Here is a 25,120-nt window from a genome sequence, read left to right as displayed (position 1 = left end):
CCGGCGCTCGCCAGCGCGGCCCTGTCGCACGCCGCGGAGCCGGCGCTCGCCAGCACGGCCCTGTCGCACGCGGAGCCGGCGCTCGCCAGCGTGGCCCTGTCGCACGCGGAGCCGGCGCTCGCCAGCGCGGCCCTGTCGCACGCGGAGCCGGCGCTCGCCAGCGCGGCCCTGTCGCACGCGGAGCCAGTGCTCACCAGCGCGGCCCTGTCGCACGCGGAGCCAGTGCTCACCAGCGCGGCCCTGTCGCACGCGGAGCCGGCGCTCGCCAGCGCGGCCCTGTCGCACGCGGAGCCGGTGCACATCTTGATGGGGAGTGTGAGCTGCTGCTGCCACCTACAGGAGAGGCTGTGAAGTGCCAAGCGGGTCCAGGCCTGTGGCAGTCCCTGGCTGTGCCTTGCACGACGGGGTGATGGCTGGCTGGGGGGTGCGGGGAGGGGGAGCAGGGCTGTTAGGTGCACATACCCACCTGGGCAGTGTTTGGTTGGGGGGAAGCCAGACGTGCAGAAGGAAGGACGCATTCCCCTTGGCACAGCCCATGCCTTGGGGGGTTGGTGCTGCTTATCTGGGCCGGGGACTCCCCACCCCTGGGTGCACCCCTGCCTGGTCTCCCAGAGACGCGCTGGCCCCGGGGAGGAAAGGGCCAAGTCCAGAGCGAAAAGGCCCATGAATCGGGGGCACAAACGCTGTTCTCGGAGCTGCTACGCTTGGACGCTGGGGAAACCGTCCTGCCTGTCGGGGTGACACACTGGGGTAAGTAGCCTGGGGGCTGTGGGAACTCCATCCCTGGGGATATTGCAGAGCAGGGGGGGACACCTGTCGGGGGAGGGCTAGGCGGGTCTGGGTCCTGCCGGGAGGGCAGGGGACTGGGCTCCGTGAAGCCCGAGGTCCCTCCCAGCTCTGCCGGTCTCTGATTCTAACCGTCCAGCCAGCCCAGGGTCCTGCCTTGAGACAAGGTGGGACGGCGAGTCGGGGTCCCCCCGTCCCTGCACCCCGTAGCAGCACGAACAGACGCCGCCAGTGGTAGAACAGAGAGGGGTTCACTGTTCCTTCGGGGTACAGCCCAGCACAGACGGGATGTGGCTACAGGGGCCAGGATGCATCAGAGCCCAGGGTTAGGGCCCATCGCCCCTAGGCCCCCCGCTTAGCGTCTCCTCTCCATGCTTCCCTGACAGCCGCTGCCTCCCCCCCAGCCCTGCCCCCCAGCCAGGTGCTGGTCTCCGCCCCCCTCCCTTTGTCTCTCCCTGGGCGGCTGAGCCTGGTGTCTGGGTTAATCCACATTGGGAGAGTCAGTGAGAATCCCCCATCCCAGCGCGGGGGGCCGGGTCACAGAGCAGACAGCCCCCCCCATGCCACACAGGGCTGGGGCCGGCTGTGTCAGAGGGAGCGAGCAGAAAGGGTCAATTAAACGATCCCTCCCCGCCCCAGTTTCCAGCCGTCCAGGCTCGGGGACCCAGAGCTGGCGGCGTCCCTGAGCACCGGGGCCTGTCGCCCCTCCCGGACACACCCTGCCTGGCCGCGGCGCCCTCGTTTTCCAGCCCCAGGGCGACTGCGGCGGGTGAAGAAGCCCTGCTTGTGCGAAACCTGCCGCCCGCAGGCCTGCTTCGGAGCGGGGTGACGGGGAGCCCCCCGGCCCTGTGCGTCGTCTCCACGCCCGGCCCGGCGGCTCGCCCTGTCAGCCTCGGCAGTCGCCTTCTCCCGAGCTGGACGCCCCTCCCCTGGGAGCTGTGCCAGGCCCTGCGCCAGCTGGGGGCCCTTCCCTGCACTTCCTCTCCCCTCCCAGCAGCTCCCTTTGAGGGGGGCCCCAGGGCTGCAGGCAGGCCCCCGCCCCAGCGCGCCTGAGCCCAGGCAGGGAGGCGAATGGCCCAGCACTGACACAGGGCGTGTGGGAGCCCCCAGCCATTCCGCAGCCTGCCCCAGCGTGCCGGTGCCAGGCCCCGGTGCCAGCTGGGCCTGGGGCGCTGTGGCGAAGGGAGGCCACTAGGGGGGCCACGTGCACAGCGCTGAGAACCCCAGGACCAGCTGTCCTGACTCCCGGAGCCCAGGCGCGGAGGGGACCCGGGGACCCTCGCTCCAGTCTGAACGTGTCCAGCCTCCGGCCGCCGGTCGAGTGAGAAAAGAGGGGCGCAGACGATGTTTCTTACATTTGGAGCTGGGGCTACGAAGTGCCCCGCCCTGGCCCCAGTTAAGCTGTGGGCTAGGGGTCTATAAAATACGGCTGGTGTTAATTCCCCCTTCGCGTAACACATGCACTGAGGTGAAATTAACCGGCAGCAGGAGACAGACCAAAGGCGGGATTTCTTCACACAGGGCGGTTGCCCTGTGGAACTCCTTGCCATGGGCCGTTGTGAAGGCCAAAGGTCCAACTGTGTTCAGAAGAGAACTCGATACCTTCATGGACATTGGGCCCATCAACGGCTAGTAGCCAGGACGGGCAGGGATGCATCCCACGTTTTGGACGCTGCCAGAGACGGGCACAGAGCCAGCTGGCCCGTTGGTGAGACCCATTCTTGGGCTGGCTGGTGTACGCACCCCAGCAGCGGGGCCTAGAGAACAGCGAGCGAGTCCCGCCCTGGCTCTTCTGCTGGGTAGAGGAGAGGCCTGTTCCCTGCAGTCCCACCATGCTGGCCATGTGAAAGTCTGCGGGGCACAGGGCTGTCCTAGGTGGCTAAAAGAGGCCGCCGGAGGGCCATGTGCAAAAGCTGCGTGATGCATGTGCAGACGGCCACGCGTGTGCAGAGGGCTGCTCGGGCCCCAAGGCCACGCGTGTGCAGAGGGCTGCTCGGGCCCCAAGGCCACGCGTGTGCAGAGGGCTGCTCGGGCCGAGGGGCTCGCCCCCATGATACGGGTGCAGTTTCGCTTTCTCTTTTTTGAGTGAACTCAGAATGGGGCCTCTGATACGGTTTGTAAACTTCCCCGTCTGTCCGGGGCCCGTTGCCGATCACGATCCCCGGTCAGCTGTCTGTAGCCCAGTGGAATTGTGGTAGGCAGTCTGCCCCAGGGAGCCGCCGGGATCGGGGACGCCGGGCGTCGTGGTATTCCCAGGCAAATGCCTCCGGGCCTGCCGCTGTGGTGCGCCCAAAGGAAGGTTCAGGCGGGCGGGGACCGGCTGAGCTGGACGTGCAGGGAGGAGGCAGGCGAGGTGGAAGTCGGGGCGGCAGGTTGTAATTACAACGGGGTCGGAGTCTGGTCCGTGTGACGCTGGGATTTCGGTTAATCCCATTTGGGACTTTTCACCATCGCACAGAAGCACAATTGAAGTGAGCTGGAGGCTGCTTGTGGAGATTTCTCCCCGCCTGGCCGGCCGCTCCGGGGCGCCTGAGCCTGGCGGATTGGGGTCAGGCTAAAGCGTCCCCGAGACTGGAACGTGCTTGAGCAGCGCCGGCTTTTCCCGCTCGGCTGGCCGGGGCGTCGGCATTCGCGGGGCGAGGGACCGAACTGGCAGAGCACGGACCTCACATCTTCCCATCTGGTGCCCTCCCTCGCTCAGTGCAAAGGAGGCCACGTGGAGGGGTGGGAAGAGCTGCAGGCTGGGGCGCTCGGGACCGTGCCTGACGGGTCCCAGCCGGTCCCCGAGGAGGAGCGGAGCCGGGCGCTTGGCCCTTGCCCGGTGAGCAGCGTTGCCAGCGAGAACGGTGACGCCGAAGGCCTCTGGGGAGCGCCAGGCCACGGAGCAGTCGCGGGTACCGAATGAGGGGCCGATGGCCGTCGTGCCCCGGAGCCCTGCCCACGCACCAGGGCCCCTGCTCCGGGTGCTGTGCAAACCAGAAAGAAAAGCCGGCGGGGCCCAGAGTTTGCAGTCGCAGCGCAAGTGGAGACGCCAGATGGAGGCAGCCAGACGGCCGGGGGAGCACGAGGAAACAATGAGGCAATATTGGCAGCCTCCCCGCAGCAGCAGGCCCGCCTGGAGCCGCTCTCCCGGCAACCGAGCCTTTCCGGGGGGGAGCTGAGGGCGAGCACGGAGGGGGCTCTGCACCGAGCGGCCCCCCCAGGCGAGGGGCAGGCGGGTGGCGCGAGGGAGGCTGGGCAGGCGGCACGTCTCGGTGGCGAATGAGAGATGGGGCGGGGCAGGGCGGGGCGCGGGGCGAAGGCCTCGGGGGCAACAGAGGGGCGGGCAGAGGGGCGTGGCCGTGCCCTCTGGGATGGACGTGAGTGGGACCAGGTGCCCTTGGCCACGGTCATGGAGATGGGACCGGCTGCCGGAGTCAGCAGCAGCCCCTGGCGGGGAGCTGAGGGACAGGCCCAGATGGCAGGCCGAGGGGAAGTGTCCCCACGCCCTCCCACACCCGTGTCCTCCGTCACTACCCAGACACCTGCACCGTCCCCTTCACCTCTACCCACGCCCTGCACCCCTCCTCCGGCTCACAGCCCCCTCCCAGGCCCTGCACCCCTCCTCCGGCTCACAACCCCCTCCCACGCCCTACACCCCTCCTCCGGCTCACAACCCCCTCCCACGCCCTACACCCCTCCTCCGGCTCACAGCCCCCTCCCAGACCCTACACCCCTCCTTCGGCTCACAGCCCCCTCCCACGCCCTACACCCCTCCTCCGGCTCACAGCCCCCTCCCACGCCCTACACCCCTCCTCCGGCTCACAGCCCCCTCCCACGCCCTACACCCCTCCTTCGGCTCACAGCCCCCTCCCACGCCCTACACCCCTCCTCCGGCTCACAGCCCCCTCCCACGCCCTACACCCCTCCTCCGGCTCACAGCCCCCTCCCAGGCCCTACACCCCTCCTCCGGGTCACAGCCCCCTCCCACGCCCTACACCCCTCCTCCGGCTCACAGCCCCCTCCCAGGCCCTACACCCCTCCTCCGGGTCACAGTCCCCTCTCCCCCCAGATCCTACACCCCTCCTCCGGCTCACAGCCCCCTCCCAGGCCCTACACCCCTCCTCCGGCTCACAGCCCCCTCTCCCCCCAGATCCTACACCCCTCCTTCAGGGCAGAATCCTCTCCTGCACCCACACCTCTCCCAGATCCTGCACCCCTAGAATCATAGAATCATAGAATCATAGGACTGGAAGGGACCTCGAGAGGTCATCGAGTCCAGCCCCCCGCCCTCAAGGCAGGATCAAGCTCCGTCTACACCATCCCTGACAGATGTCTATCTAACCTGTTCTTAAATATCTCCAGAGAGGGAGATTCCACCACCTCCCTTGGCAATTTATTCCAATATTTGACCACCCTGACAGTTAGGAATTTTTTCCTAATGTCCAATCTAAACCTCCCCTGCTGCACTTTAAGCCCATTACTCCTTGTCCTGTCCTCAGAAACCAAGAGGAACAAATTTTCTCCTTCCTCCTTGTGACACCCTTTTAGATATTTGAAAGCCGCTATCATGTCCCCCCTTAATCTTCTTTTTTCCAAACTAAAATGTCCCAGGTCACAGCCCCCTCCTGCACCCACCTCCCTCCCAGACTGCGCACCCCCTCCATTATTGTCATGGAAGAGTGTGGCTGTGACGGCGCGTTGGGGTCCCCCGCCTCCTGCACCCCTGTAGTGGCACGGACAGACTCCACCAGCCAGTAGAACAGAGGGAGTGTATTGCTCCGCCATGATACAGCACAGCACAGATGGAATCTGGTTCCAGGGCAGGCCTAGGATGCCTCAGCCCCCCTTGAGATGGGGGAGACTGAGCCCCTAAATTTCAGCCCCTTTTCCTAGGCTGCTTCCTCCATGATCCCAGACAGAAAATAACTAACTCCCTCACTTCCAGCCCTGCCCCCAGCCAGAGCTCCACTCCTCTTCTTCCCATTGTTCCGCTCCCTGGGAGATAACTGGTCAGACAGGTTTGGAGCCCCCTTGCATAATGACTCATCCCCTGCCCTGCTGGGCCGTGCTGCAGCCAGCAGCCAGTGGAGGTCACCCACAACCCACTGCCCAGCACAGCAACCGGCAAGGTACCCCCACTACGTCACAGTGGCCCTCGACCACTTTCCCAATTCTTGGAGCGCCTCTCCTCCCCCCACCAAAAGGATTGCCCACCCCGTGTCTACAGCTGCCAGCCCGTGGTGCTTCACGTGGACGTGGCGGGTGCCCGCTGGCAGCCAAGTGGCCAGCGGGTGGCGGGAGGGCCACGCCAGCAGTGGGCCACGAAATGGAGGGAAGCCCCCGAACCAGTCCTGCCCACGTGTCTCAGGCGCCGGGGCTGTGCGGTTGGGACGGACGGGCGAGGCCTAGGCCTCACTGTGCCCCCGGACCAGCCCCGCGAAGGTGTGTGGCTCTGCCACGTGCCGCTGCCATCCGTGGCTGGGGAGTGTGCAGCCCCTCCCAGGCGGGTCCCTGCCCTCGCACAGGCAGGCCGGGGCGCACCAGCCAGCGAGGCAGTTGCTCCTTTCCGGTTCACACCGGGCCCTTGGCTGGAGGGACGCGGCCTCTGCAGCTGCTGCCCTGCTGAAAAGTGCCAGGCAGCTGGCGGCCTTGGACCCTCCCCAGCCTGGCAGAGCGAGCACACGGAGCAGCGGCCGGGGCTGGGAGGGGCGCCGGGCCCTGCCGCTGCCACCACGGGCCCAGGGCTCCTCCGGCCGGGCGCCGTGTGGGCTGCAGGAACGAGCGCCAGTCTCTGCCCCACGCAGCACCCGAGGGCAGCTGGGCCCTCTGCCTGCCCTTGGGCGGTGCGTAGGGCCGGGGGCCAGCCGGTGGGGCTGTAAGTGGGACGGAGCCGGGTTCCCGCCCTGGGAGAACACGGCTGTCAGCCACTGCGGCCTCGGGCCGTTCTCCTGCCCCCCGGCGTGTTGGGTGTGCACGGCCCTGGGCCCTTCCCTGCACCCCGCTGGAAACGGCCCAGGCGGGAGCTGCCTGCGGGAGGAGCCAAGCCGCCGGTGAGCTCAGGCCCCGTGCCAGACGCCCCCAGGCAGGACGCCTGGGCTCCCGTGTCCCGACAGCGCTGTCCCATGTGGGTGGCCCCTGGAGGCCTGTGCCCACGGCGTGGCCAGGCTGCCGCTGGGGGGAGGGGGGGTTGGTGCCTTTCTCCACAAGCCGCTGGGGGGGGCCTGGTGCAGAGCTCTCGGCTGGGCTGTGGGGTGGCCATTCCCCGCTAGGGACAGGCCCCCGCCCATCCAGCCCCAGGGCTGCCCTGCAGGCTGGGTTTGGCGCTGCCGTCTGGAGGGGCCTGGGGGCAGTAGGCTGGGTTTGGGGGCAGGCGGGAGCTGCCGGGGGGGCAAAGCCCCGGCAAACACCTGCCCACGGTGCCTGAGCCCCCTTTCGTACAGGCAGTCGGGGAGGGCGGCCAGCGGCTCTCAGCCAGGCCGGCACGGCAGGGCAGCGCCAGTCTGGGCCCCATCCCCCCCCCCGCCCCCCCGGCCTGCAGCCGCTCTCCCAGGTTTCCTCCCACGTGCGCCGGGTGCTAACCAGGAGCCGCCGAAGTCGCGCGCCGGGGCAGCGGGTTGGTCTGCGCCGCAAGTGGTGGCAGGGCTCCCGGGGGCTCCCGGCTGCTGGGTGCCATGTCTCGGCGCACGGGGGCCCGGAGGAGGGGCGGAAGGGCAGGGCCGTGCCGGCGCTTCCAGCGGGCCGGAGAGATGTCTGGGCGCCGGGGCGGATCCTGCGTCGCTGCCGGGGTGGATCGGCCGATCGCAGGGCACCAGCCGAGCAGTTTGCCTGGCAGCCGTGATCTGTGCTCGCTCTTGGGCTTTGGAGGTTTGTGCACAATCCGTGGCAAAGGCAGGTCGCTGAGAGCAGCTCGGGTCCACAGCCAAAGTCGTTTCCCCTCCAGCTCGCCCAGGAGAATTCAGCCGTGCTTTGTGCCCGCGGTCGGGGCCGAAATGCCTGCCTGAGAGCCGCCTGGCAGCCTGCGGGCCCAGCAGGAGGCGCCGTTCAGCCGGCCAAAGGGCAGGCGTCTCTGTGGCTGCAGTGGGGTGCGCCGCCCCGTCCAGCCCCGGGCATGGCTCCCAGTGCCCGTCTGGCCCGTGGCCGGGGCGTGGGCCGTGGTGCAGAGCGGGCCTGGCGCTGCCTCTGGCGGGCTGCGTCCCGGTGGGTGGAAATGCAGAGGCTACGTCTTTAAGAAGGGCCTGGGCGAGGGGGTGGGGGAATCCATTTCATGCAGCTTCCCTCGAAGCAAATCTGGATCGAGTTTAGGAAGTGAGCCGAGGGGCTGGAGGCCCCGCCCGGCGCTCAGGCAGCGGGCTGCGTCTGCCTCGCCTGGGACGCGGCCGGGTCAGAGGGCGGTTCCGTGAGCCAGCTGGACACGACGCCTTCCCGGCCGCCCCTCGCTGCTGTGCCGGGAGCTGGGTACGTCCAAGTTCTCTCCTCCGCCCTCTCCTGAGAGCCCCGGCGCGTGCGAGGACCCGGCGGGGACGGTGTAAGGGACCCCTGTGCCTCTCACGTACGGGCACGGAGGTGAGATCTGCCAGCCAGTCCCCCTTACGCGGGGGGGCGCTGCCCCGGCTGTGCAGCCCCGCGGCAGGGGCTGGGTGCGCCTGGACCCGCTTGCTCGACTTTCCTGCATGTTCCCTGCGGGCTCAGCCCAGCACAGACGTGCAGGGCAGGTCGGAGGAGCTGGGGGGGGAGGGTGGCGGCAGGGTTGGGGGGCAATGGGGACTAGTGAGGGGAGCAGGAGGAGCGCTGGGCTGGGGGGAGCTGGCAGGGCTGTGGATGTGGGAACCCACCCAGCGGAGGCTCCCGGGCTGGCCTTGTGGGGACCTCAGAGGGACGGGCGTGGGCGTGGGCGTGGGCTGAGTGGGTGGGTCGAGAAGCGGGGTCAGAGTCTGGTCTCGGAGGGGGCAGCTCCGTCGTACAAACCCAGCTGCTGCGGCTGGGGGCGCCGTGCGGTGACTGCGACCCCAGCAAGTCACTGTCGTGAACCAGCTGTTGGCACTGCGCCCCCCCCCCCCCCGCCAGTGCGCGAGGCTTGCTCCTGGCACGCGTCCCTGTGCTCCAGATGCTCGTCCCGGGGGCCCATCGGCCGTGCTGGGCTGCTACCAAGAATGCGGCACATTCTTCCCGCGGGGGCCCTGGGTGAGTCCTGGGGCCGGCGTGGCGGGAAGCCTGGGGCTCCGGCACTGACACCACCCCAGAGCTGGCTGCATCGGGCACCGACAGCAGGATGGGCTTGGCCGTGGGCCCTGGCCTCCTGGTGCATGCATTGCAGGCCAGGGCTGGGCTCCGGGGGGTGGGGAGTCCCAGTTACCCTCTTGCAGCCCCCAGGTCGGTGCAGTTGTGCTGCGCCCCTCCCCCCCTCAGATGTGGGGCAGAGTGAAGGGCGAGGTCTCTCCTTCCTCTCATCCCAACGTCCACCCAAGCTGCGCCCGCCCCACATGGGGAGGCATGGCTGCGCCCAGCCAGCATCCTGGGGATCTCTCGCTGCCCCATGGGAGAGAGGCTTAGAAAGGGGGCAGAGTGGGACTGCGCTATCATAGCTGGGGCCCAGGGGCTGAGCGCCTCCATCCCTACTGGGGCAGGTGGGCAGCTGGCTCTGGGGAGCGCGTTGGTGCTGAGTACGACCCGGCCCCGCCTGCGAGTCCCACGGTCGTTCCCAGGGCTGCGAAGCTGGGGGGGAGTCAGAGCAGCTGTCACCACCATCAGCCCCAGCTGGGATGCCAATGCTCGTCACCCCCGCAACAGCTGGCCGGGTCTGCCCCTCCTGTAACTACAGCCCTGCGCCACGGATACGGACCCCACGCCCACAACCCCAGCCCAGCCGAGCTCAGGCGTCGGGGTCTGCAATGGCTGGGTTTGCCTCGGCTCGCACGGAGCAGTCGTCGCTCCCTGGTGCGCGGCAGGCTGGGCTAATGGCTGGACCGGATGCAGGGCTGTCGGCAGCCTGGCACGGCAGAGTCCACTGACAGCCCTGCCCGTGCGTAGCCGCTGTCCAGCCGCACTGCCATGTGGAACGGGGTTGCCACCAGCGATACCTGGGACCCCGGCTACTGGAGCCCCAGGCCTCGTGATCAGACGTGCACAGTGCACGGGCCTTGTGCCACCCAGGGTGATCGCAGCTGATGGCGTCACGCCGGGCGTCGGGGAACCAAGTTCTCAGCTGTGGCTCCGGCCAGGGCTAGTGCCTCATGGCATGCTGGGAATGCCCAGCCTGGCGCCCCGGGGGAGGAACATGCAAAGCTGCTTTTGGATATGGTGAGCGACAAGGCAGGGCACAGCTCCGCCGGGCGGGAACGCTCCTGAGTGCCCTGGCGTTGGGGTGCCCATCCATCCCCGGCAGGCTCCCCCTCCCTGGGTACCATCCCCGGCAGGCTCCCCCTCCCTGGGTACTGCGCAGACGAGGGGCGTCTCCAGCCCCCGAGCTCCGGCTGATTTGCACCCGAATGCCTGACGTGCGCAGAGGCGCGGGGTCGGGGCTGGCGCGTCTCTCCTGGCACGCTCTGCGCCGCACGCCTGGCTGCAGACAGCGGCAGCCTTGGACATGACAGGGAGAACCATTGAAAGCAGCCACCGGGTTACAGGGACCTGCCAGCATCCGCCACTGGCCACTGGCTGTGTGGACAGGCTGGTCTGCCAGGAGCGTCTCCCTTTCCTGCCGTTCCCAGTGCCCAGCGAGTTGCCCCGGGGCCGTCCCTCCCGGCAGCCAGCCGCAGCCAGGAGAGCCAGGGGAGAGACCCGTGGCAGACACCCCCCTTCCTGTTCCCGGCGGCCGCATGCTGTGACGGCGCCTCGGGGAGCCCCCGCCCCTGCCCCCGTCCGCAGCACGACGGGCTGCGCCAGCCGGGAGAATGGAGGGGTCCCCTTGGGGGGAGGGGTCACAGGCCCCTGACCCCCTACACTGGCTAGTCTGCTTCCCCCTGCTCTCCCTGCCCCCTCCCCCAGCCACCCCCTGCCTTGTCCAAACCCCTTCCCTGCTCAGGTGAGAACCGGTTGGGTTGGGCCATTGTCTGCATGACAGAGGCCCTGGGGCGCCCCCCCGCTGGGCTGTGCTTACAGACAGAGGCCAGCAGGGGTCAGCCACAGCCCAAGCACAGCGCCCAGTGACTGCCCAGCCGGAGTGGGCCTGGGCCCCCCAGAGTAGACAGCCCCCCACTACACACCGAAGTGTCAGCGCCTCCTTCCACTGAGACTGGGACTAACCCGGGATACTGACCAGGGCGTCTGGGTCCCTGGCGCGCTTGGTTCTGATCCTGGTACAGTCCAGCCAGGCAGGAGAGCAGCTGAGTCCCGGGGAACCGCCTCCCGATGTCCGGCCCGAGCTCCCCCGGAACAAGCGTTCTGCCCCGCGGTCATTGGGGCGGTTCCGGAAAGGGGGGCAGCCCGTGGCCGCGTGGTTGCAAGACAAGACGGTATTTCCCTCCTCTGGCGGGATCCTGTCGAGCACAAACCCAGACAAATTGCAAACAGCTGCAGGTTGCAAACTCCCCCGTAGCCGCCTGGAGCCAGATGGGGGGGCGAGGGGCTGGCAGGAGAGGTGAGAGCCCGTGGCAGGACACGAGTGACGCCGGCGTGGCAGCCTCTGTGCTCGCTCGGGGAGCTGCAGCCGTGCCACGAGCAGGTGCCACGGGGGCAGTGGGACAAACCCGGTGACCCCCCCCAAACCGACACCACGACGAGACGGCCGTGGGGGTCAGCCCTGTCCGCTGGGCCTCCTGGGAATCCGCCCAACGAGCCCCTAGCACCCAAGACACCCGGCGTGTGCCCAGCCGCACACAGACCCAGGGAGCGCAGGACCCAGAAGTGGCACGAGGTGGCAGGGCAGCATCTGCCTTTGGCTGCAGCTTCCCCTTCCCCCCCTGCAGCCAGGGCTGGATCCAGGGGCAGGCAGCCCAGGAGGCTCCTGGCAGGCCTGGCTCAAGGGGTTCCGGGTTTGCGGGGTGCCAGACTCGGGGGGACACTGGACTCGTGGGACGCCTGGCTTGGGGGAGTGTTGGGCTCAGGATGCACCGGGATTGGAGGTGCCTGGCTCGGGGGGGGGGGGGGTGTTGGGCTCAGGATGCACCGGGATGGGAGGTGCCTGGCTCAGGGGTACCAGGCTCAGGATGCACCGGGATTGGGTGCGCCTGGCTCGGGATGTACCAGGATTGGGGGCGCCTGGCTCGGGGGGGGTGTTGGGCTCAGGATGCACCGGGATTGGAGGTGCCTGGCTCGGGGGTACCAGGCTCAGGATGCACCGGGATTGGGTGCGCCTGGCTCGGGGGTACCAAGCTCGGGATGCACCAGGATTGGGGGCACCTGGCTCGGGGGTACCAGGCTCAGGATGCACCAGGATTGGGGGCGCCTGGCTCGGGGGTACCAGGCTCAGGATGCACCAGCATTGGGGGCGCCTGGCTCAGGGATACCAGGCTCAGGATGCACCGGGCTTGGGGGCACCTGGCTTGGGGGTACAAAGCTCAGGATGCACCGGGATTGGAGGTGCCTGGCTCGGGGGTACCAGGCTCAGGATGCACCGTGATTGGGGGCACCTGGCTTGGGGGTGCCGGGTTTGAGGGCACCAGGCTCCAGGGCTGGGGGTGCTGCACAGACCCTAGTGTGCACACGGATGGTCTCACAGGCCGGGGTAAAGCAGGCGTGCAAGCCCCGCAGCCGAGGGGCGCCGCAGGTTCCTCATGCGATCAGAAGAAAGAGCCTCTGGAGCATGCCAGACCCAGAGCATGGAAGAGGCTGCTCCCCTGGGGGCACAGGTGGCCAGAGCTGGTGCAGGAGGGGCTGGATGGATGGTCCTGGCTTGGGGGGTGGGGGCTCTGTGGCTAAGGCACAGGACCCAGGGTCTGGAGCGCTGGGTGCATTCAGAGCTCTGCCACTGTTTCACTGCGGGACTCTGGGCAAGTCCAGTCCCCTGTGTGCCTCAGTTTCTCTCTTGCTAACGCAGCGCTTAATGAGATGGGCCACGGGAAGGGAGGCCGGGGGGGAGGGCAGGGCACAGCCCTGGGCTAGTGGGGGTGGGGTGGGGTGGAGCACAGCCTGGTGGAGCAGGGCCGGGCTTCACCGGGAAGGGTGGCTCGGGAGGCGAGCAGAGCGGGGTGGGACAGAGCCCAGCGGCCGTGGGCCAGGGGAAATGGAAGCAGAAAAGGGGCAGGGTGCAGCCTGGGGGCAGGGAGGGGTGGGCAGGGCGCAGGGCAGAGCTCTGGTGGGGCAGGACTTGGGGGGGCAGGCCATGGCCTGAGAAAGCCGGGTTGGGGGGCGCGGCCCAGGTGGGGCTGGAGCGGAGCCAGGCACAGCCCAGGGAGCCGTGGGCTGGAGAGGCAGATGGAGCAGGAAGCAGGTGTCCCCCCGGGGGGCAATGCCGGGCTCACCCCTTGCCCCCAGACCCTGTGGGACCCGTGGGGGGAGTTCGGTTTCCCGGGCTCCTGCAGCCCTTGGCTCGCGCCCGGCCCATTGTTCTCCGTCGCTTCACGCGCTGCGCTGCTCCTTTGACCAGCGTGTCTTGGCAGCACCGCCCGCCGAGGGGGGGGCCTTACAGCTTCTCCCCAGGCCTGCCTCAGTCCAGAATCCCCGTCCCCTGCTGCTCCGCCAGGGCTGGCTCCATGTCGGGTCCTCGGCCGTTCATGCAGGCTGGTGCCCCGGGCAGCGTGCTGGGTCTGACGGGGGGAGTGCGGCTCCGGGGGGGCTGTCCTGCCTGTGCATGACTGTGTTGCTGGAAGGCTCCAGGTGGGGTGTCGCCCGAGAGGGGAGGGGCTGAGCTCAGACCCGCCCCTTGCGGAGTGTGACCTCCAGGGAGGGGGCTGGGGTGGGCGCCAGGTGGACTTTCAGAGTCGCTTATCAGAGAGCAGCGCGCCTCAGGGCTGGGGGCAGAGACGTTTCCACGCCCTGTGGGCCCGTTGCCGAACGAGCCGGCCCAGGCGTGTCCAGCGGCGCCCGAGGCCGGGGGGAGGGGGTCCAATTACCAACCAATGTTGAGTTTTCCTTGCTCCGCCTGTGGACACCGAGCCGTCCCAGCCGGCGTGTCCCAGGTCCAGCCCCTGGCATCCAAGCCGCTTCCCGCCCGGCACGTGGCAGCCTGGCTAGCGTCCAGCCGGTCTCGCCCGTGGAGAACCACACGCACGTGGCTCTGAGGTTAGAGGAGACAAGGTCAGGAAAAGCGCCTGGCCCTTGTGGGGGAGATTCGGGGGGAGGTTTTCCTGTTCTGGGACTGACTCCCAAGGCCACTGTCTCCCTGCCCGTCAAGTTCTGGCAAAGGAGCCGACTTCGCGACCGACCAGGCTCCCTGCTGGAGCTTGTGGCTCTCTTAGGTCCCCTGGGCCGAGGCCGAGGAGGGAGCCAGTGTTGGTCGGGGGGAGGACAGGCTGGAGGAGGCTCGTGCTGCAGAGAGCCGTGCAGGGTTCTGCGTTTGCTAAGTGCTGAGGGCTTCCGGCCCGGTGCTGTAGCCTGGCTTAGCGGGGACGAAGCTGGACCCGAGGCCGGGCTGGACTGGAGCATCCTCGCCAACGGGAGGTGACACAAAACGCTCCGGCTCCCCGCGCGCTCGGCACCAGCCAGTCCCGGGGCCTCCTCCCCTGCAGACTGAATCGCCCGATTGGGGGGTGAGCCTGGGGCACCGCACTGGGGCTGCAAATGCTCTGCCCCTCGACTCCTGCCCGCGCCCCCGGGGGCGAGACACCTGTCTCTGGCGTGTGCAGAGCATTAGCGAGGGGGCTGGAGGTTGCGCCGTCATGGCCTCAACAGCTGCCAATCGCCCCTGGGGGGTGCCGGGGCCGGTTTCCTCTCCTCCCCCACGCCCACAGCCCCACAGCTCTGTTGGGCGGAGTCCCCGGAGCGCCGTGTTCCTTGCCTGGGGCCGGTCTCAGCCTGCCTGCCTGGGGCGAGCGTCTCCCCTCGCTGGGGGTCCGGCTCCGGCCCTGCGTGGTGGTCCGAGGGGACGCACAGACTCTCGGCCCAGCTGCTTCCCGGGCAGGGCGAAGGTTCCTGCAAAGGGTCACGTTTGTTGCAACCCAGCTGCAAGGTGCTGTAGTGAGGGCCCTTGCTGGGGCAGCAGGCCAGTGCGGCGTGTCCCACCTCTGGGAGCAGGGCTGCCGTGCCCACCTGCAGCCCCGCACGCCCACCTGTGCCCACGTCAGGCAAAGAGGAAATTTCTTCTGCCAACTTATGCAATTTGTTCCTGTTTCCATGACAACCTCCCGGTGCTTTCTGGTCCTTGCTGTTGTTCACAGGCACTAAGTGCTCCACAATTCACCACCGCGGGAAAGAGTCGGGTGCAGAGACCCTGCAGGCTGGGAACGTGCAGCCTCTGCCAGCAAGCCCCCAGCCCCTTGCCCTGGGGGGAGTGCGGCTCCGGCCAGGCTCCGCTGCTGCCCCCCCCCCCCACCTGGGAAGCATCCGTTTCATTTCCTCCCCGCCTCTGAGTGGAGCTGACTTTGGGGCTTGTGAAGATGGGAGGCTATGGACAGCGATGAGTGTCCAGCCTGCCATGGGCCGAGGCAGGGGCAGTGACCCCGCCAACACAGTGTGACGGTCCTTATCTGCAGGCCCCTGGCGGCCCGGCCCCGCCGGTGCCCCTCGTTCCCGACCCACAGCCCCTGGCGGTGCCCCTCGCTCCCGACCCGCAGCCCCTGGCGGTGCCCCTCGCTCCCGACCCACAGCCCCTGGCGGCCCTGCCGGTGCCCCTCGCTCCCGACCTGCAGCCCCTGGCGGCCCTGCCGGTGCCCCTCGCTCCCGACCCGCAGCCCCTGGCGGCCCTGCCGGTGCCCCTCGCTCCCGACCCACGGCCCCTGGCGGCCCTGCCGGTGCCCCTCGCTCCCGACCCACGGCCCCTGGCGGCCCTGCCGGTGCCCCTCGCTCCCGACCCACGGCCCCTGGCGGCCCTGCCGGTGCCCCTCGCTCCCGACCCACAGCCCCTGGCGGCCCTGCCGGTGCCCCTCGCTCCCGACCCGCAGCCCCTGGCGGCCCTGCCGGTGCCCCTCGCTCCCGACCCACAGCCCCTGGCGGCCCTGCCGGTGCCCCTCGCTCCCAACCCGCAGCCCCTGGCGGCCCTGCCGGTGCCCCTCGCTCCCGACCCGCAGCCCCTGGCGGCCCGGCCCTGCCGGTGCCCCTCGCTCCCGACCCGCAGCCCCTGGCGGCCCTGCCGGTGCCCCTCGCTCCCGACCCGCAGCCCCTGGCGGCCCTGCCGGTGCCCCTCGCTCCCGACCCGCAGCCCCTGGCGGCCCTGCCGGTGCCCCTCGCTCCCGACCCGCAGCCCCTGGCGGCCCTGCCGGTGCCCCTCGCTCCCGACCCGCAGCCCCTGGCGGCCCTGCCGGTGCCCCTCGCTCCCGACCCGCAGCCCCTGGCGGCCCTGCCGGTGCCCCTCGCTCCCGACCCACAGCCCCTGGCGGCCTAGCCCTGCCAGTGCCCCTCACTCCCAACCTGTAGCTCCCTGACATCCAGTGCTGGGATCCCCTCCCCCCAGCTCCAGCAATGCTGCTCAGTCCAATCTGCTACCCCTGTCCTGCCAGCCCAACCCTGGCCTCCCACGCGCTCTATGAGTGCCCCCCCCAGCTCTATGAGTGCCCCCCCACGCGCCCCACTGGAGGGGCCGGATGTACGGTAACTCCCTCTGCTGCCCAGCAGTCGGACAGCTCGTGAGAGTGGTGGGTGGGGGAGGGGTTAAAGCCACTGGTGTTTGCAGAGGCCCCCACAGTTCCTCGGGGGGGGGTTCTCTCTGGAGGGGCTGGGGGGCGAACTGTCACATACACGAGGGCCAAGCAGTGACCAGGCACCTCTCCCGGCTCCCCGTGCGACCCAGGACCCCGTCTCTGGCCGGGCACTAGGCGGTCGAACCCAGGAGCTTGTAGGTTCCCGCGCTCGGCCAGGCTGCTGGGCGCAGAGCTGCACTGCTCAAGCACAATGGGCTCTGGGCCCTGCTGCAGTGGGAGGCTGGCTGGGCGCGCTCAGCGCCGGGCGGGCTGCAGGGGAGCTGGCTGGGCGCGCTCAGCGCTGGGTGGGCTGCAGTGGGAGGCTGGCTGGGCGCGCTCAGGGCCGGGCGGGCTGCAGGGGAGCTGGCTGGGCGCGCTCAGCACTGGGCGGGCTGGAGGGGAGATGGCTGGGCACGCTCAGCGCCGGGCGGGCTGGAGGGGAGCTGGCTGGGCGTGCTCAGCGCCGGGCGGGCTGCAGAGGAGGTGGCTGGGCGCGCTCAGCGCTGGGCAGGCTGGAGGGGAGCTAGCTGGGCGCGCTCAGGGCCGGGCGGGCTGGAGGGGAGCTGGCTGGGCGCGCTCAGCGCCGGGCGGGCTGCAGGGGAGCTGGCTGGGCGCGCTCAGCGCTGGGCGGGCTGGAGGGGAGCTGGCTGGGCGCGCTCAGCGCTGGGCGGGCTGGAGGGGAGCTGGCTGGGCACGCTCAGCGCCGGGCGGGCTGCAGGGGAGCTGGCTGGGCGCGCTCAGCGCCGGGCGGGCTGGAGGGGAGCTGGCTGGGCGCGCTCAGGGCCGGGCGGGCTGGAGGGGAGCTGGCTGGGCGCGCTCAGGGCCGGGCGGGCTGCAGGGGAGCTGGCTGGGCGCGCTCAGGGCCTGGCGGGCTGCAGGGGAGCTGGCTGGGTGCGCTCAGTGCCTGGAGGGCAGGATGCGGGTGCTCCTGCAGCATGTGCTGGGCCTGCCTCCGACATCCACTAAGCTGCCCGGGCTCCCAGCCAGGGCCCTAGTGTCCGGAAGGATGGTCCCTGGATGCAGTTCTCAGGGAGCCGGGCCCCCTGCGATTCTCCGCAGCCCGGGCCTGCCGTTGACGCAAGGCCCACAGCCATGCAGGGGTGCCCATTATGTCCAGGGCTCCCCTGAGCCAGTGGCAGCTACGGCCCCATGGCCTGGTGCTGGGCTGCCCGCCCGGGGGTACAACCCCAGAGCCCGCCCCTTGCACTGCAGCGTGAGCTGGCCACGAGCAACCCGCTATGCCAGGGCACCAGATGGGGCCTCAGGGCACGGGGCTCGCTTCCTGCCCCCTCCTCTGCCCTTTGCCCGCCCCTTGGGGCCGGACCCTGGCTGCTGCTCGCCAAAGGCTAAGCCGGGTCCCTAGCGGGGCTGCCTTGGGCCCTGTGGCCCTGCGCTGGGGAGCAGCGGGGGGCAAGGAGCCTGCTCCCTGCGGGCCGCTCTGGGGAGCAGCACGCGGGTGGGGGGGTGCACGGCGCTCACGCGTTTACATTGCTAATGGGGCTGCGAGCGGCGCCGCGCCATTGGCTGCCAGCGATGCAGCGCCCGGGGAGCCGGCTTCGCCCCCCGCGCCCGCCAGAGACCGCGCTCGGCACCGCAGCGGACGGCCTGGCTCTCCGCAGGGGGCAGGGCCCGATCCGATCTCACTCCGGTTCCGCGCCCGATTCCCGGGGGCGCCTCCCGCCGGCCATGGGGGGTCGGGCCGGAGCGGCTGCTCCGGCGCCAGGTGCCGAGCGCCCGGCAGCGGGCCCGTGAGCGCCGCAGAGCCCCGCTCCGGCGCCGGGTCCATGGTGTGAACCCCGGAGCGCGGCATGAGGGCCGGCTGCCCGCCCCGCGCCCCGGCCCCCGCCCGGCCCCGGGGCCGGTCCGCTCAGCCCGGAGCCGGGGCGCTGGAGCCGGGGCGCAGCGGCAGCCAGGCGCGGTGACCCCCGGGCAGGCGGAGCCGCCGGCGCCCAGGGATGGGCAACTCTCAGCGCAAGCCGCCGCGGAGCCCCCGGCCCTGCAAGATGGACTCGGCAACAGGTACCGGGCGGATCCCCGCGCCCCCCCCCCCGCAGCCTGGCCCCTGCGCCCCGCTCCCGCCGGCTGTGCCCCCCCGGGCCCTCCCGCAGCCTGGCCCCTGCGCCCCGCTCCCGCCGGCTGTGCCCCCCCGGGCCCCCCCGCAGCCTGGCCCCTGCGCCCCGCTCCCGCCGGCTGTGCCCCCCCGGGCCCCCCCGCAGCCTGGCCCCTGCGCCCCGCTCCCGCCGGCTGTGCCCCCCCCGCGCCCCCCCGCAGCTCGGCCCCTGCGCCCCGCTCCCGCCGGCTGTGCCCCCCCGCGCCCCCCCGCAGCTCGGCCCCTGCGCCCCGCTCCCGCCGGCTGTGCCCCCCCTTGCCGCGGCGCGGTGCAAACCCTCCCCCCCGAGCCAGGCAGGTGGATCCCGCACTGCCTGGGGGGAGGATGTGTAGCTCCTCCCCACCCCCACCCCCACCCCCACCCCGCCTCTGCCAGGCTGCTCCTCGCCTGCCCTGCATCCCAGTCACCCCATCGCACTCCTGCCCCGGCACAGGGGGGGCCCTTCCTCCCCTCGCCCTTTCTGGGGACCCCTCCAGCCAGTCGTGCACAGGACCGGGGAGCTGGGCTGGGGCCTCTGCCCCGAGTTCCAGGGGGCTGGGAGGCTGGGCTGGGGCGTCTGCCCCGAGGGCCGGGGGCTGGGCTGCAGGTCCTGTGCTCGGCGTGGCAGTGGCGAGGCGGCTGACAGCACATGCTGAGTATCTGCAGGTGCTCTGAGCTTTGCTATAGCAACAGGAATGATATGGGGCTGTGAATTCCAGGTTCCCCGGGGAGCCTTCATTCTCCCTGGCTCCTGAGCCTGCTGGGGGTAGGGAGCCGGCCTGCTGCAGGCAGCCCCTGTTCTAGTGGGGCCGCCTCCGAGTGGCTGGAGGAAGGCTCAAGGGACTTGGCCAAGGTCACTCAGGGAGTCGGAGTCAAGGCTCCTGGGTTCTGTGCTTCGCCCTGCTGTGGCCTGCCTCTGGGGAGGGGGGGGTGCAGGTGCTGGCTGGCTGCTGCCCTCTACAGGCTGGAATGTGGGCGACCCGTGTCAGTGGGGGGGTCCCCCAAGCCAGCCCAGCCACTTGAGGCCAGTGGAGCAGCCCCTGGCAGGCAGAGTTCTGGGCGTCGCCCTGTAGCGCTGTGCAGGAGGGGGCACCGCGCAGCTCTGGGGTCTGGGCCCGATGGGGGCTGCGGAGCCTGCCAGCTCCAGGATCCCTGCGTGGCTTGTGGCTGAGGGCTCCCGCTGGGCTCCGGGGCAGCGCTGGGCCAGCTGCAGCACCTGGATTTGCTGATGTGTGCAGTAGGACGCGGGGTGCGTCTCTCAGCACCCGCTGGCCTTTAGCAGGGGTCTCCCTGGCTGGAGGGCTGGGGCCTGGTCTCCCCCCTTGCTGCATGGGCACAGGTCTCCGCTCGGCTCCTGGGCTTCAGCCAAGCATGAGAGAGGGCGGCAGGGGCGGGGCAGTGACCGAAGGCCCCCAGGGGCCCTGTGCAGAGTTAGGGTTCACAGCAGAGCTCTTGGCTAGCAGCTAGTCCAGCCTCATTGGGGCCTGGCCGTGCTCCACACGGGCCACGAGGAGCAGGCAGCTGGCTCCCCTGCCCACCCCTGAGCGGACTTGGGCAATTCAGCACTGTGGGAATCCTGCTTTACCGGCCACTGACGCGGGTGCAGGGGACACGCTCCCAGCTCCTCAGCGCGTGGGCTGAGCGTGGCTCCACGGGCGGACTGGTGCCAGCCCTGCAGCGCGCCGAGAAGGAGCTGGAGGCTGGTGGGGCTAGATGCCGGAGCCAGGATGGGCGGGGCTCTCGGATCTCCGGGGAGCGCGCGGGGCCAGCCGCTTAGAAAACAAGCCTGCATCTCTGTACTGCTGCCTCAGTGCGGGGCTTTCATTCTGGCAACCCCCCACGGAGCTGCCCGGGATCGGCCGCGCGGGGTCAGCAACGCTGCCCTGGGCCAGTTTGCCTGCCAGGCCCTTGAGAACGTTTCGCTCATCTCGGATGAGACCTGGCGCCAGCCAGGCAGGGTGCTGGGAGGCGGATGGCCCAGGCCGTCCTCCTGGGCCCTGAAACCTCCGCTGAAGGCAAACCCCCCTCTGCTGAGTAAAGCCATGGAGACGCGGCAGCCCGCAGCGCCGCACGCCCCTGCAGAAACCCGGCCCGCAGGGGGGCCCCTCCCTGGCGGGCGGACCCAGCGTGCCGGCTTGCACTGCAGGGCCGGGCGATGGGTTTGCAGCCAGTCCCGCGGGCTGGCAGGGCTGCGGAGGCTGCCGTGGGCCTGGTGGGACCAGCAGCTCCCAGCGCTTGGCTGCTGGAGGGGGAGGTTTTCCAGCAGCGTGGGCAGAGCCCGCGGCAGCAGCAGGGCAGGTGGCGTTGCTGGAGTCAGGCCTGCGGCTGGCGCTGCCCGGCTGAGCGTAGGAAATGGCCCGTCTCAAACGGCTCTTTGCTCTCCTCAGATACGGACGGCTCTGCCTGCTCTCCGGCCCCGTGCTGCTCCCGCCGCGCTCAGCCGCCTGCCTCCTTTCCAGCAGAGGCGGGAAGGGAAGGGACGCGGGGCCTGCTAGCCGAGGGGCGCCCCGTCAGAACCGACCCCCGAGGTACGGTCGCAGCCCGGGCTCGGGCCGCCTGGCAACAGCAAGCGTGTGGCCCGGCCTGGCGGGGGGGCGGCTGTGCCCATGCTCTGACCCGGTGGGGGAGGGGGGCACAGCGCCCATGCTCTGACCCGGTGGGGGAGGGGGGCACAGCGCCCATGCTCTGACCCGGTGGGGGAGGGGGGCACAGCGCCCATGCTCTGACCTGGCCCGGTGGGGGAGGGGGGCACAGCGCCCATGCCCTGACCCGGCCCGGTGGGGGAGGGGGGCACAGCGCCCATGCCCTGACCCGGCCCGGTGGGGGAGGGGGGCACAGCGCCCATGCTCTGACCCGGCCCGGTGGGGGAGGGGGGCACAGCGCCCATGCCCTGACCCGGCCCGGTGGGGGAGGGGGGCACAGCACCATGCTCTGACCCGGCCCAGTGGGGGAGGGGGGCACAGCGCCCATGCTCTGACCCGGCCCAGTGGGGGAGGGGGGCACAGCGCCCCTGCTCTGACCCGGTGGGGGAGGGGGGCACCGCGCCCATGCTCTGACCCGGTGGGGGAGGGGGGCACAGCGCCCCTGCTCTGACCCGGCGGGGGGGCTCTGGGAACGGCTGTGCGGATACGCTGGCAGGGGAAGGCAGGAGCCCTGCGGGGAGGGGCTCGGGGGTGAGCCGACCTGTCCGCTGTAAGTGGTCGAGTGGCAGTGACTCACCCCGGCTCCAGAGCCGGACCCTGCCGTGACCCCTGGCTGTCGGGGCAGGAAGGCCGGGGGATCCCCCCACACGTGTACATGGCGCTCGTCACAACCAGCAGAGTCGCTGCAGCACGTGGGCTAGCCCAGGGCGCCCGAGCAGGGGGCAGGTACTTGCGTGGCCAGCCTGAGCGCCCCCTGCTGCGGCGGCCAGGTGGCTGTTTTCAGCGATCTATCCCGGGTAGGTCTAGCCAAGCGGGGAACCCCACCTGCAGCTGCTGCCTAGGTGGGCCCTGGCTGTCGTCTGCAGCGGGAGCGCCGGGCCATGGTGGCTGAGCAGGCTGGAGGCGGCTGGAGAGCCCCTGGCGTGGCTGCTCGGTGGAGCGGCGGGCTGCGGGCTGGCGCTGTGCCGCGCTAGTCGGGGAGCTGCGCTGCTGGGCCGGAGCCGAGCGAGGCCAGCTGCATCTGGAATCTGAGACGTGTGGGGCGGGCAGAGACCTCAGGAGGCAGCGAGTCCGGCCCCCTGCCCAGAGCAGGACCCACCCGACTCCATCAGCCCAGCCAGGATTTAAACATCTCCAGGGCTGGAGAGTGCACCCCCGCCCTCAGGAGCCCATCCCCCGCTGGCCGGGGCTTAATCCCTTACCAGGGAGAGTGCAAGTGCTCAGCAGCCTCTGCAAACAGCTCCCCCGCGCAGTGCTCCCGAGGCCAGAGGACAGCGCAGGAAAGGGTCTTTCCACGAGTGCCGCTCACCTTTGCATCCATGGCTGGCTTGGCCAGGGTGGCGCTCAGACACGGCCTCCGCAAGGCGGAGCTGCAAGGGTTGACCTCTCTCCTAGCTGAAGGGAAAGCGTGGGCCTTACGAGAATACATTGGGGCTCCAAACCGGCGTTGACAAGCCAGGCCGCTCCAAGCTGGCGTAAGACCTGAACCAAACGTCACTGTTTGGGACCCTTCTGTAACCTTAGCTCTGCCCTTCTCCACCTCCCCGTGTGTCCTCCGTGCTGAGGACAGGCCATGCAGGGGACTGATCGTGCCCAGGGGTGCTGTGTGCATCGGCAGGAGTCCTTGCAGAGCTCCCAGGCTTCCCCACGCTGCTCTGTTGTGTTGCAGAGGGGTTCCCTTCTCCCGGGTGAATCCGAGTTTCTCCTGCGCCGGGGCCCTGGGTGGCGCAGCATCTGCCGACAGGATGGACCAGCGCTCGCGGCGTGTGCACGGGAGCCAAACCCCCACGGGACGTTTACGCACATCCTGCCCCCTGCTGGACTCAGCCCTGCCCCCGCGGGGTGGAATCTGTCTCCCCCCGGTGGCTGGAGGCCTGCAGGGCGGAGAGCCTGGATGAGAAGCCGTTGGCGTCGGAGTTGGTGGCTGGGCCCTGTGGCTGATGTCACGGGTGCTGGCTGCTTGTGGATTGGCTAGTTTGTGCAGCCGCTGACGGGGACGGGGCAGCTGCCTTTCTCCCAGACTGTCTGCAGTGAGCCGGTCGCTGGACGGGTTCGCCCCTCTCCCCATGTGAGGGTTAGCCCCGTACAGCCTTTGGTTTCCTGGGGGTGTTAGTGCATGAGCTTGTGGACTGCTTGTGAACTCTGCACCGCCACCCTTGCTGAGCACTAGTCACTGACCCGCCTGCTCTTGTTGCCACTTCCCAATTGGAGGGTTGCCAGGCCCGCGAAGGGCTGTGGTGCTGGCTGGGGAAGGAGCCGTTGGAAACACCGGTGCGGCTCTGGCCGACACTTTCAGTTGCGACGAGGTTCTGCCACCCCCGGTGTGTGTGAAAAGCCGCGTGTGTCTGAGGGCGCCTGGCTGGGCGCGGAGAGATGGACCGCAGAGCTGAGGCGGGCTGGGAGTGGGATTCCAGCGCAGGTCGGGAGCCCTGCAGACAGGGCCCGTCGAGGGAGCTGTGTCCCTTCGCCGGGCTCTTGACGCTTTGCCTGGCACGTTAGCTGGCTCAGAGAAAACACAGAGCAGCCCGGAAGGCCCGGCCCTGCGGTTGCACGAAGTGCCAGGACCCGCGGTGGGAAGCGGGGGCCGTAGCAGCACAAACACCAGCTCAACGGCACCAAGTCCGCCGCAGCCCAGCTGTGCAGAGAGTCCATTCCAGGCGGGCAAAGGAATCCAGTTCCGTCCCCTGCCTATCTCCACATGAAGTGCCGGGCGAGAGCCCCTTGCTTGACGCTGGCACAGGTCCTGCTAATGAAACTGTGTGATCTGCGGTGGTCACATGCAAACTATGGCCTGGATAGCCTGTGTCCGTGTGGAATGGGTTCTGCCCATCTTTCCCCACTCCTCAGCCATTGCATTGGTGTTTCTTTGTGCTCCCCCGTAGCACCCGGCAGCTCCAGGGCACCGGGCAGGGGGCAACGCAGAGCAGAGCCTGCCTCGGAGAGCTAGCGAGCCGGCGTGGCGAGGCGGGTCAGAGGGGAGAGAGGGAGCAGCAGGGGAAGGGGTTTCTCTGGAATGTAACCGGTGGGACAGAGCTGGCGGCTGGGCCGCGATGGCCGATGAGCAGTCTGAGGAGGGGTCGGGAGCGGAGACCCGCCGCGCCTGGCTGCTGCTGGAGAAGGGGGTGCCCAGAGCAGGGGGTGCGGGGTAGCCGACGGACGGCGTTCTGCCTGGGGGGAGGCTGCAAGAGTCTGTTGCAGCGAGCGAGGCGCACGGCGCGGTTCGGCTGTGCCGACGGACGGGAACAGCAGGTCTCAGCTGCTCTGCAGGCTTAGGCACAGCCGGACAAGAGGGCCCGGCGGAGATGGTGCCCGGTTCCGGGCCGGAGCGCCAGGCAGGCTGTGCTGCTGTGCCCGGGGATGGAGAGGGCGGGCCTGCTGGAGGTGAGGTCAGAGCAGGAGCCGGGTCTGGAGCAGAGGGGCCAGGTCGTGAGCGGCCCCAGAGACGGGAGCTGGAGATCCCCGGCTGCCTCAGGATGGGGTGGGCGGGGGAGGGTGCTGCATCTGCGGTGCGGCTCCCTGGGAGACTTTGCACACCTCTTCTCCCCCTTGTTGAGGGGAAGTAGCAGCCGCTCCCGGCTGCAGCTGAGTTTCTGTTAGCAACCGCCCTCCCCCACTGGCTCCTTCTGAAACCGCAAGCAAAGGAGCACCCGGCTTGAGTGTCAAAGGGCCTAGGGGTTTAGAGCCCACGTCCCGGCCTGAGAAGTGCCCTGGGCACTGCAGGGCCTCGCCCATAAAGCCAAGGGATGTAGGTGTCTCCGGCCCGCGTCTCTTTGGAAACGGGCCTTAGACACGGGAGTCGCGGAGGCTTTCCGAAACGGCGCCCATCGGCCTCGCGGGGGGGCTGGTCTGTGTCACGAAGGCAGCTCCCCGGCCCGGCGATCAGGACTGGCCGGCGCTGCCCAGGTTATGAA

At 69.8% G+C, this 25,120-nt stretch overlaps 1 protein-coding gene across 9 annotated transcripts in view; it reads left to right on the top strand.

The window, feature by feature from the left end:
* Positions 1–25,120, top strand: part of NHSL2 (NHS like 2) — an 87,673-nt gene that overhangs the window by 22,921 nt on the left and 39,632 nt on the right. The window contains exons 1-2 of one of the 9 annotated variants that reach the window (XM_075896601.2): positions 7,429–8,223; positions 20,955–21,095. The exons of 3 other annotated variants lie outside the window; for them this stretch is intronic. Coding sequence is in view for 2 of the 6 variants with exons in the window: in XM_075896595.2 (XP_075752710.2) it covers positions 18,434–18,497; positions 20,955–21,095 (205 nt within the window). In the remaining 4 variants the exon portion in view is untranslated. Of the gene's footprint in view, positions 1–7,428; positions 8,332–17,970; positions 18,498–20,954; positions 21,096–25,120 lie in introns of those variants that run through there. 5 more of the 9 variants (XM_075896595.2, XM_075896602.2, XM_075896600.2 and 2 more) reach the window with 5 other exon arrangements.

Source organism: Pelodiscus sinensis, chromosome 13 (assembly GCF_052426305.1).
Source record: "Pelodiscus sinensis isolate ZL-2025 chromosome 13, ASM5242630v1, whole genome shotgun sequence".
Lineage (NCBI taxonomy): Eukaryota > Metazoa > Chordata > Testudines > Trionychidae > Pelodiscus > Pelodiscus sinensis.
This window is presented reverse-complemented; position numbering and strand designations above follow the sequence as displayed.